Source organism: Clytia hemisphaerica, unplaced genomic scaffold, assembly GCF_902728285.1.
Source record: "Clytia hemisphaerica strain Z4C2 unplaced genomic scaffold, Clytia hemisphaerica genome assembly, whole genome shotgun sequence".
Taxonomy (NCBI): Eukaryota; Metazoa; Cnidaria; class Hydrozoa; order Leptothecata; family Clytiidae; genus Clytia; species Clytia hemisphaerica.
This window is the reverse complement of record NW_027104019.1, coordinates 306,244-318,605: the sequence shown is the minus strand read 5'-3', so window position 1 is coordinate 318,605 and position 12,362 is coordinate 306,244. Positions and strand designations below refer to the sequence as shown.

The 12,362-nt window shown below is 36.8% G+C and overlaps 1 protein-coding gene across 1 annotated transcript; it reads left to right on the top strand.

Moving 5' to 3' along the window:
* Nucleotides 1-492: 492 nt before the first annotated feature.
* Nucleotides 493-11,861, top strand: LOC136811417 (uncharacterized). The gene is made up of 9 exons (XM_067068021.1): nucleotides 493-1,098; nucleotides 1,978-2,275; nucleotides 2,521-2,607; nucleotides 3,545-3,713; nucleotides 7,111-7,384; nucleotides 7,707-7,937; nucleotides 8,678-8,932; nucleotides 9,542-9,727; nucleotides 10,959-11,861. Exons 1-9 carry the CDS (start codon nucleotides 598-600, stop codon nucleotides 11,400-11,402), a joined length of 2,445 nt encoding a protein of 814 aa, XP_066924122.1. The 5' UTR covers nucleotides 493-597; the 3' UTR covers nucleotides 11,403-11,861.
* Nucleotides 11,862-12,362: the final 501 nt, after the last annotated feature.

Sequence of the window (12,362 nt, the reverse complement as noted above, 5' to 3'; positions counted from 1 at the left end):
CCAGTCTTTTTTTTCCTAAAGACAATAGAAAAAGGTGTAAAGAAGGATTGGATCGAGTTTAGGGTGGTAAATTAAATAATAAAGTGACACGCGCCTGACCGCGCGACTACGGTCGAAAAGGTGTATTGTCAAATGAAAAATATACAGGGTGGGCAAAAAAAATATGGTCGGACAAAAGTTATGCTACTTTCAGAGCAATTAAGTAAAAAAAGTGCTTTGCGAGTAGAATAATTTTTGTCTGACCATATTTTTTGCATACCCTTTACCAGCTAATTATTATTAGTTGATTGATTCTCATTTTTATATTATCAATTTTTACGACTTATTTCAAAGCGGATTGTACCATTTTTTCACGAAAAATCTATGTGTATCAATATACTTATAACGCTGAAGATTGTAAAGGCTTGAAGCTTTGAATACTGTTTATTTAACAGTCTAGTTTTTGATATTTTATGTTCTGGTTTAATATGTAATGAATAATGAAGACCAATATTTTTCTATTTCAGAGCGTTATCTACAAAACTATTTGGATGAAGGAGTAAAAATAATCTGGAGTAAGCGAGACGAAGAAGAAGAAGGGGTGTTTTGCTTGTTGCCATGGAGCTTTCAGAAAACAAGGACAAAAAAGAGATTGTGAAATATGACCATAACACCGGAAACATAGACAATAGTGTATCGGAAAGATACGAATCCGGGTATACGGGTACTGTTAAATACGGAATTGACCGTAAATTTATTGCCTTGATTACCTTTGCTTTTTTATTGCTAATCGTTGGTATTGTCTTGATTATTCTTGCGAACGTTAACTCGTGTGAGACATCGAGTACTACTGAACTCGTTGACCCAGATCAGGGAAAGACTGTTTTAAGTGACGACCTTTGTGACCCATCTGAAGAAGCTAAGCGAGTCAAATTGAATGAATTTTTGATAAAAGTACAAGATGTGTACCACGAAGTTTTCCCGGAAGAGATAGCATGGTCACCGGAAGTAACAGATCAAATTATAAGGAATAAATTTAAAGCACATGATCCATCTCCAGAGAATTTGAAGAAGATTTGGGAAAATGCTGACGCGCTGTTGAACGAATCAATCAATTTGGTATGTAGGGGCGTTTCGTTTCTACTAATAATAACGCTGTAACCATTTTGAGTCCCGTCTAACCGCTAAATCAACTAAGTTTACCGTACGAGTTTTAAGTTTTTGAAACCCTACTTATCTCGTTCGTCATACCTTTATTTTAATCTGAATTTTCGTCAAATTTTTCTTCAAAACATTCAAACGATATTTGCTTATCGATAGGTAGATTAAAATGACGTATTAATTTTGTCTAGCCTTTGTTCAGGCTAAAGAACCTTTTTGCTGGCTAATCGCAAAGTAAGGTAGACTTAGCCGGCATAGTATACATGCTTCGCTTTTTGAAAAAAAATTTCTAGAAGCAAATTTCTGCTTTACAAGCAAAGTTGATTTCGTAGCAGGGTAGAACTGCCTTGCTTTCGGGTCAACCTGTAGGTATCTATCGATATGTATTTATTTATGTTCCCGTTTCATATCAGGCACATATATTTCATATCAGGACAGTGTTTGCTTATTGTTATTTTATGCTGATATAAGCAAAACAATGTTTTTCTTTTCCTCTTTCTGACCAACCTTGCTCCACATCCGTGTAAATCCAATGTGAAAAAGCTGGTAAATTAAAATTGATGAGTTAGCAAACGATATCACTCTTATTTAAAACAAAACCTTTAACCTTACTAGTGGAGAACTTTAAAACAACACCTGTGTACCAGCTCTAAACCAACTTTAAACAGTTAGAGTCTTCAAGGGAACCAACAATTAGTTACAGTCTCTTTTATGAGTTTTATGTTAAGGGGTCGAGGGGTCTAGTTTGAATTACAGAAAGATTCCAATGATAGAATGTCGAATTGGAGAGAATTGCCTATACTTATTATACTTATTATACTTACTTTTCATTTTTAGAATCCAGACAAATCGAAATTGAAACCGCGCGAACACAAAGCTTACCTGCAAGTACAGCATTTCCTTCAAAACACTTTTGGCTTTGGTTACCTGAATTACAAAGCTGGATTATGGCTTCTAGGACCTAGCAGTTTTTGTTCTGAACCGATATGCTATTTGGCGTATGCTGTTTATAATTCCATCGGCTCAATGGCTCCTTCGACTGAAGATGATGTTTACTTCGTAGAAAACCATTTAAAAGATGTGAAAAAATCTATTTACACCTACATTGATGTTTTGAAAATGGGTATCAAGAAAGGTAAGATATTTTCTTTTTCCATAAAGAACATTTTTAGAGGTAGACTTTTCAATTACTGGGTTTATAAAAATGATTAGCTATTGGAATCTTCGGTTGTTGTTTTTTTTGAGAGCAAAACTGTTCTTTTCCTATAATTTCCGTATTTTTAGGTATTTTACATGCTATAACCTCATTGTCGTGTTATAACCTCGTTGTCATATCAAAGCCTTGTTTTCATGCTAGAACCTCGTTTTCATGTTATATAGGTATGGTACGAACGCACGTGGAATGTGTCGCTGGAATCGATGCCATGAAATCTAAGCATCCTAATATCACTGAAAACGGCCCTAAAGGTAATTTGTCAACTTAATTTACTTTAAGAGCAGAAAATTTCACAGGCAGAAACATTTGCGAGGTAGCAAAATCGCGAATTTTACTTTCGCGAATTTTACTTTTGGAACGAATTCAGCGGATATGACTTTCGCGAATTTTAGAATGTTATTTCATTTTGCAGGAAAAAAAGCGAAAAAAAATGCACAAAAACTGAAAACTTAGTATAAAATAGCAAAAAAAGTGTACTTTTCGCGGAAAAAACATTCACGAATTTTTCGTGTGATTTCTTACTTGGCAAAAACTTTTGCGAAAAAGGACAAAAATTGTGAAAGTTTCTGCCCATAAAGTAGAAGTTCCACGAGGACAATTTACAACCACTTTAGTCTTCGGCCAGTATGCTAGCTATCAAAGCCGTTTTTATACGATACTTGCACTATGAAGGCAAGGAAAAGTGATAAGATCACCTAGATTTAGTATTTTTTACACTTTGGAACGGGTTTTAGATTCCTTCACGTTCCAGGGTGTGAAACCATTGAGTTTCAAGCCCGAAGAGCTAGAGGCGAAACTTTAACCCTTCTCAGGCAAGAGAAATTGAAGCTACTCATCTCCCATCCAGAACGCGTCGTAATCATGAAGGTGGATTGTATCTAGCGGCTCCTTTTTTTTGGAGGACTACATTCTGTTAAATCTAGCGATAGATTATAGTTTCAATCCGGCGTTTATGTAAAAGCTTCGCGCGGGCGTTCTGGATGGGAAATAAGTGGTTTCATTTCCCATCAGGAGTCTCGCCTCTAGCCCTTCAGGCTTGAAACTCAGTGTATGAAACGTGCTTATCACAACCCAGTTGTAGATAAACTCTACTCACATTTTCTGTACAGTGGCAAAGCAACTAAACTTTCTTAGAGTCCTAAATTTTCAACAAAAAAAAACAATTTAAATCATTGTTTATATTTTCAGGCATCGTAGGCGAATGGTACGTGCGCCGAATGTATGAGCCGTTATTTTACAACAACGTTACGATCAAACTGGATAAGATTTTTGTCAAGAAACATGGTAAAAATGTTACGGATTATATTTTGGGATTGATGGAACCAAACATCGGAAAACCAATACATGATATGTTACAGTAAGTGAAACTAACCGTTCTATTTGTGAAATTCCTCCATCACTTCTAATCAATAGAATGGCTTCGATTTGTTTCAAAGTGAAACGGAACCGTTACAACATGATCTTAGTAGACGAGAAGATTTTAAAATAATAAAAGACAACATTTGAAATTATTGAGGGTCCCAATAATTTGAGGGTTTTTTTTTTTTTTTTTTTTTCGGCTAGAACATACCTGTTATCTCGCAAACCTCACAGGAAAAAATTTTCGATTTCCAAGTTTGGAAATTCAATATTTTTGGGTTGGAAATTTTGGTTTTATAATTGAAGGATGGAAATTTGAGCGATTACTTTAAGCTGATTTGGAAAACGTAAATTACCCATAGGTTTTGTAGAATAAACCAATGCCATTGAAATATCAAGTGAAAAAAACCCATGTAGAAATGACAATTTTCCAAGGCTGGTTGGAAAACATGACTTTTTGGGTGGGAAATTTTTATTTTCCAAACAGTTTGGGAATTGAAAAAAAAGGTCAAAAATCGATCTGAAAAGACTTTTTGGGTCTGAAATTTGTGTTTCTCCCAAACAGTTTGGAAAACGTTAAAAATCCATGTGGAAATTACATTTTTCTAAGATTGAGACCCTTTCTTGGAAAATTAGACTTTTTGGGTTGGAAATTTGTATTTCTCGAAACAGTTTGGAAAACGTTAAAAATCCATGTGGAAAATACATTTTTGTGAAATTGAAACTCTTTCGATTGGAAAACTAGACTTGTTGGGTTGGAAATTTGTGTTTCTCCAAACAGTTTGGAAAACGTTAAAAATCCATGTGGAAATTACATTTTTGTGAAATTGAAACTCTTTCGATTGGAAAACTAGACTTTTTGGTAGCCTAAAAATCCATGTGGAAACTACGTTTTTCTAACCATTTTCTGCGCATGTCCTTGGGAAAACCACAAGCGATTTTTCGCTCAAAACTGTTTTGATGTATAGCTAACCTAGATTTTAGGCTATAATGTGAGCAGTCAAGCTGTAAGTTTCCATCAGGTGAGGCGTCTCTTCGGAGCGGCCTCGGTCAATTGCAGTGAGTTCGCACAGTGAAGCACTTAGAGTACTTGTGTCATAGTTTCAAATCACAGGAAAAAATTCCAAGGTTGGAAATTCGATATTTTTGGGTTGGAAATTTTGGTTTTATAATTGAAGGTTGGAAATTTGGGCGATTACTTTAAAGTGATTTGGAAAACGTAAATTACCCATAGGTTTTGTAGAATAAACCAATGCGCTTGAAAAATCAAGTGAAAAAAAACCAATGTAGAAATGACAGTTTTCCAAGGCTGGTTGGAAAAAATTACTTTTTGGGTGGGAAATTTTTATTTTCCAAACAGTTTGGAAATTGAAAAAAAAGGTCAAAAATCGATGTGAAAATACATATTTTTGTAAATTTGATACTCAGGTTGAAAACTAGACTTTTTGGGTCGGAAATTGTGTTTCTCCAAACAGTTTGGAAAACGTTAAAATACATGTGAATTACATTTTTTCTAAGATGAGACCCTTCTTGAAAACTAGACTTTTTGGGTTGGAAATTTGTGTTTCTCCAAACAGTTTGGAAACGTAAAAATCCATGTGGAAATTACGTTTTCTAACCATTTTGCGCATGCTCCTTTGAGAAAACCACAAGCGATTTTTCGCTCAAAACTGTTTTGATGTATAGCTAACCTGGATATTAAACTATAATGTGAGCAGTCAAGCTGTAAGTTTCCGTCAGGTGAGGCGTCGCTTCGGAGCGGCCTCGGTCAATCGCAGTGAGTTCGCACAGTGAAGCACATAGGGTACTTGTGTCATAGTTTCAAATAGCGCCCTGCTGAGCTGTGTGAGTGATCTAAGATCAACCACGTATCTGTGCGAACAATAACGAGAGATTGACCGGGAGCCATCGAGCCTAGGCTAGCGAGTGACTGTTCACAAAAACAAAAACCTTGTTTAAGATCTCTTTTCCACATCTCTGCCATCTTGGATTTTGGCCTTTTTCAACCTGAATTTTAAAAAATTCCAACCTTGTTAAATTTGGATTTTGGCTTTTTTCAACCTGGATTTACGAAAATTCCAAACTTGTTAAATTTGGATTATGGCTTTTTTCAACGTGAATTTTAAAAAATTCCAACCTTGTTAAATTTAGATTTTGGCTTTTTCAACCTCGATTTTCGAAAATTCCAACCTTGTTTAAGCTTAGATTTTGGCTTTTTTCCAATTGAATTATAAAAAATTCCAACCTTGTTAAATTTGGATTTTGGCTTTTTTCAACCTGGATTTACGAAAATTCCAACCTTGCTAAATTTGGATTTTGGCTTTTTTCAACCTGGATTTACGAAAATTCCAAGCCATGGAAAATGCAAAATTTTCAACCTTGGAGAATGTCCCACATTTTCAGGTTGGATTTTCCATTGGATTTTATCTTTTTTCCAACTAAGAAAACTTGAAATTTCCAACCTTGGAAATCGAAAATCTTTTCCTGTGCCTAGTACCAACGCTACCCCCCCCTCCCGAAATATCTGGTATTTGTTTATAGGACGACTGAAGTTGATATTTTTGCGATATACAGGAGGAGTTTTATTGATTTAATGAAGAAATTTCTTTAGGAGTTGTTTGAATAAAAACTGTCATTTCATCCATCGAACATTCTTTCGCTTCCTTGTCTGGAGTTGATATTTTGCGTGGATATCCCAGTAATCCAGGACTTTTGTGGCCAGGTAGCTCAGTCGGTAGAGCATTCGCCTTACAATCCGAGGGTTGTAGGTTCGATCCCCGGTCACCTCCAACTCAGCAGATGAATAGCTTAGATTGGGTAATCTGATCTAAGCAGTAAGTTACTGGGAGTTGAGAGTAGGTGTGGCGGTCCACCTCAGCATTCGATCTCCCAGGTCTAGCGATAGACTTCCTCATTCCCGGCTCCGTCGACAGCCACCAGATGAATATACTTACTTACAACTTACTTAGGACTTTTAGGGCAGTCTTCCGTTCTTCACGGGGTCCGGTCTAGCTGACTCGGCTATCCATAGATAGATTGTCGAAATTTTACGTGGATAGCACAGTAATTTAGGACTTTTAGGCAGTCTTTCGATTGTTTTCACGGGTTCCACATCCAGCCGGTTCTGCTATCTATGAACTGAGCAGAACATTGAAAGGAGCGGTGTTTGAGACGCTGACACGTTAGACCACTTGGCCATCGCTCCTTATCCATTAGCCTGTACCAGACGACCACGGCTTTTTCCTCGACACCGTAGTGATAAAAATCGCGTGTTGGGATAGAGATAGGCTACTTATCCATGAACTGAGCTAAGTATTGAAAGGAGCGAACATTCGAACCCGTTGTCACCGCTCTTTTTTTTTCTAAACGAAGTTAATTTTTGTTTTGTTTTAAAGATATTTGGAATACGAGCATCTACTTTACTGTCGGCCAACTAATGTTGGACCCGCGGGTCTCTCCGCCCTTCCACTCGATTACATCTGGTACAAAGGTAACAAGACAAATAACCGGACGGATCCCTATTTACCGGACTGCGGTAGAAGACCAGAATGCCGATTGAACGGTAGCGTAGCGTATGAATTGATTTTGGGATATTTTACCACCAAAGATATTCACCCATTGAAAGTCAATGAGCTTGGTTGGGAAAATTTGTATAAATTATACCCACAGGTAAGCTTGTTATCACCATCCTTGAAACACTTATTTTTTTATAAGAATCAGAAAAATTTTCTTGTTAACGAAAATATTGGATCTTTCCCCTGTTTTTTTTGTGGGCTTACAAGTAATAATAAATTTTTTACTACACAAACATATAGTGGACTTGGGATTGATCGACCTATAGTTTGAAGGTACTTTTATACCTACCCTGAGTCTCGATCTTTCTCTGTAAGTAAGTTACAATAGGAAAGCATAGCTGGAAATGAGAGAAAGTTTAATTTTCTTACCGTACCTTCAAAAATGCTTTTCAGTTTTTCATATGTACTTTTTATAGGTTGAAGAAATTGCCCGTAACGTGACCGGTATTCCAGACACGGAAAGAGCTGTGAAGGAATTCCAGAAACGGTTGACTAATCATTCGCTGAGTTATTTTCATGATCAACCATTGCCAGAGAATGAAACAAAAGGAGATGCATTCTCATTGTGCAAAAACGAAGAATCAGCTAAAATTCATTGTCCCAATCGTTGGAAAGCTATGATGAAGTGGTTCTCTTTCGCTCAAATGGTGAGTAAAAATCTGCGGTAGATTGATGTGACCTATGTATCATCCTTCCGTTATTGTTTGAGTAATAGACGATATCGGCTTCACATGAAAACTCAGATTTGACCCACGAGAATTGCCCACAATGTTTTGTGTGGAAAGAATTTCACCGTGAACTTTTTTCCGCGCAAAGCATTGTAGGCAATTCTCGGGGGTCAAATCTGAGTTTTCACGTTAAGCCGATATCGTCTATTGTTAATCAATAATTTTAGCAAATTTCGTGAAAATAATGAAATACAATCATGGACAAAATATTTGAGACAAAGGGGATTTCCCTGCGAAATTTTAAACACCACAAATGGTTTTAAGCGCGTTAAACTACGGTTAGAAAGTAGAGTTTTATTTTAGCTTATCCTCGGGGACTCTTTATAGTGTTGCACCATTTGTGCTGATAAATGGCCTAGTAGTATATTGCATACGTCGTAACCTTTTGGGCTTTGCCTCAGCACGCTTGAAATGTGAACCACTAGATCCAGTCCCTTTTTGGAGAAAAATGAACCGAAAACCATGACCAAATTGACCAATCATAAACTTTGATCGGGTTTCAGGATATATTTCATTGTTTTGGAGTTTTCATATAATTTTCAAAAACCAATTAAAAAATTCCAAGATGGCGATCTACTTCACAAGACTTAGTGCCATCAATCAGTTCAGTCAGGAGTAGACTCTAGTCTAATTTTATCTCTGCTATTTTACATTTTCAGGCGATGAGCATGCATGACCCAAACACTGTTGATTTCTTTTACTTTACGGGTGAAAAGAAAAGCACACCGTCATGTCCGGTAAAACTCCGTCCGGATTTCAATCCATCGAGTGGAGCACAAAGTTATGATAATAGCGATCCTAATTGCACTTATCCTTGTTTCTACAATATACCATTCTTTTTGGAAGATTTGGGACCGAAGTTTTCGGAGTATTCAGTAAACGCACATGAAGCAAGACCAGGCCATCATACACAGGTCAGAATTGTATTTTCAATGATAAATTTTCTATTAAGAAATGATTGTTTTTCCATTTCTTTGTTGATTTTCCTTGATTATTTCATAATTTTCATCCATTCTCTGAACTCGAACCCAGTCTCTTAGTTCGCTTTTTGATGATTGTGATAACGCTCATAAAAGGTTTGTCGATCAGTAAAAACAGAAGGTGGTGAAAGTGGCATTGGGTTTTCATCCACAATTAGCAAGATGACGGTGGCTGGCACAGTGCTAGTTGCCAATTAGTCATTCTCTAGGGAAAAGTAGAATGAACACTTATCTCATAACAGATCATCCATTCTGCACATACAATGCTCTGCTCTAAAGGGATATAGTGAATGTGACGGAATTTCTTAAGGAGTCATGGCCTTTAGTTTGAATACAGTATAAGAAGAATCAATCTTTCGCAAATTTAGAAACCCGCTTTCCCCTGGAAAAAATTGACGTTTTTTGAATTTTTTCCCGAACCCGTGACGTCATTGTATTAGATTGAATACTTGTCATACGCGGATTATCAGAATCTGTTCGGAGATTAAGTGAAAGACAAAATGATATACATAAGAATTTCTTACATCAATCTTTACATTCTAGGTTCAAGGGTTGACAGAACATTTCCGTGACAAATGCGGTGGCCCAGAAGGTTGGTTGGATGACAAAACTTTCTACACAGCTTTCACTGAAGGATGGGCCTTATATGCTGAAAATCCTCTTATTGCTCAAGACACTGACGTGTACAAAGAAAATCTGATGCAGAAATTTGGAATGCTTAAGTGGCAGGTAAGCTTTAAACTAGACTGGAGTCGTTAATAATCCGTATGTAACAGTGTAATATGGGTGTTATATGATAATATAATAATGGTAATGAGGTAATATAAGATTATTTATTTTCTTATTTATTTATTTATTAAAGAATTACAGTCCAGGCACACGAGGGCCTCTAAACCGATCTTGTACAAAAAATCATTTTAAGGTACAATTTGTCACGAGGACTTCCCCGCACTCTCCAATTGAAATCTTCATTCGACTTGGCTTAATTCATCTCGTCTGCTCTTCTTTTCCATTATTTTTTGCTAGAAGACTAGCTTCAAACTGATTGTCAATTTTACAAGCAAATATTCATTCCCGGTTTAAAGAGATTTGGAAACTAGGTGTTCCTACTGCCCAGATCTTTGACCATTCCGTATTGCTGCCTTTGTGGCACCAGAATTCTTTAACCAGAAAACTTCAAACTCAAATTGCTTCTAGTAAGTAAGTAAGTCTGTAACTGCAGTCGGAGGCGACCCGAAGGCTCCTCGTTCGATAGCTATTTACCCGAATGTAAGGGAGGGCGCCACTCGTTCTCCTTGGATTGCTCCACTTACCCTTGATCATTCTCTTAATTGCTTAGCGGAGAGGCATCAAGTACCATTTTGGGAATCTTTGGTATAACCCGGCTAGGGGTTGAACCCACAACCTTGCGACCCGTAGCCGTACCTTTACACTGCGGTCTACAATATATAAGAATCCATAAAAATCTGTTAATGGTGGTAGGATGTTTTATTTTTGCAATGATTTGATATACCTCTGGACATTTCGATCTTCACCCCCTGGACATTTCGACCTTCACCTCCTGGACATTTCGACCTCCACCTCTCTGGACATTTCGATCTTTACCCCCATTTTGATCTTTACCCCCTGGACATTTCGACCTTCACCTCCTGACATTTCGACCTTCACCTCTCTGGACATTTCGATCTTTACCCCCATTTCGATCTTTACCCCCATTTCGATCTTTACCCCCTTTACCCCCTGGACATTTCGACCTTCACCTCCTGGACATTTTGACCTTCACCTCTCTGGACATTTCGATTTTCACCCCCTGGACATTTCGACCTTCACCTCCTGGACATTTTGACCTTCACCTCTCTGGACATTTCGATTTTCACCCCCTGGACATTTCGATTTTCACCCCCTGGCAGGGTGGTTTTGCACAGTCTATGTACGTTAATTAATCGTTTTCTTTTCACAGATTTGGAGAGCCCTTCGTTTGATCGTTGATACCGGTATTCACTACAAAGGAATGAATCGAACCGAAGCTTTGAGTTTGTTCGAAAAATACGCTTGGGATGCTACAGATCTCAGTCAAAAGGAGGTCACTCGTTACCAAAGTAATTACGGACAAGCTACAGCTTATATGATTGGTCAGTTGGATATTTGGAAATTACGTAATGATACTGAAGATAGTTTGGGTCATAATTATAGTATCAAAGAGTTCCATTTACAAGCTCTTTCACAAGGATCATCACCTCTTCAATATTTGAAAAGCTATATGATGAAATTTATTGATTGTAAAAATGATCCATCTCAACAATATTGTGATGTCGTGTTAAATCCCACCAAAGCTTCGAAAACGGGGAGACCGTATATCCGGAACAACCGTATGAAATGGCCAACCCATCGACATCACATCTAGTGAAATCTTAATGAGATTCTGAAATTGACAATACGAAATAGACTTTGTTCCGCATATAATTAGCCTATTCCATAAGATTCGTGTTTTTAGTGCATGATATATTTAACACCATTGTAGTAGTCCACTTCTAACGGTCGAGCACTTTTTTGCGAATATACAGGTTGCAAAATTAAACTCTACAGGGTGTCCCTAATTAAAGTATCGAGTCGAAACACAACTATGAGTAGTAAGTTTTATGTGCGTGTTCACAAAATTGTATTTTAAGCTCTCCCTCTTTTTTCTTTGTCATTACGATTAATTTATACGTTGTAACTACCTTTTGTAATAAGCCTGTATGATGGAGAACGTTTTTATATTTTAGCGATAACACACACAAACTTTTCTACTCAATCGCATGTTCAAACTCGATACTTTAATTAGGGACACCCTGTAGAAGACAAATCATTCTTTTACTCGAAATTATTACTTCTGATTGGTTCGAATTTATTGACACTAATAAAGTTATCAGCTGTAAACTGTAAAGCAAGTAACATGGGAATAAAATCATGTGAACTTTTTCGAGCAATCACATGTTTTGACTGCATTGATATAAATTTACAACACGTGTATTGAGATTACAAAGGAAACAACAATGAAAAAGTTTTTAAATTCCAAGTCAATACACTCTTCTCGAGATGCATAAATTTATTGTTGTCCTCGTTTTCAAACAGATTTCATTGCTATAAAATTACATATTCACAATGATAATTGTGTTGTTTACACCTCATGAGACATTTTGAATTTCAAGTACTTTTGTTTTAGAGTTAATGTTTGCCTTTTGGGAATTTAAACTGGTTTAAATGTATAATTTCATAGCAATGAAATCTGTTTGAAAACGAGGACAACAATAAATTTATGCATTTCGAGAAGAGTGTATTGAATGATCACAAAAAAAGATTGTTTTCGACATTTTTCTCGAAG

What these genes read in the sequence shown, in the direction of transcription:
- LOC136811417 (XM_067068021.1), top strand. Translation starts at nt 598, where the DNA reads ATGGAGCTTTCAGAAAACAAGGACAAAAAAGAGATTGTGAAATATGAC. An exon ending in TGAACGAATCAATCAATTTG is followed by an intron (nt 1,099 to 1,977) that starts GTATGTAGGGGC and finishes TTTCATTTTTAG; the next exon opens with AATCCAGACAAATCGAAATT. An exon ending in CCAATACATGATATGTTACA is followed by an intron (nt 3,714 to 7,110) that starts GTAAGTGAAACT and finishes TTTGTTTTAAAG; the next exon opens with ATATTTGGAATACGAGCATC.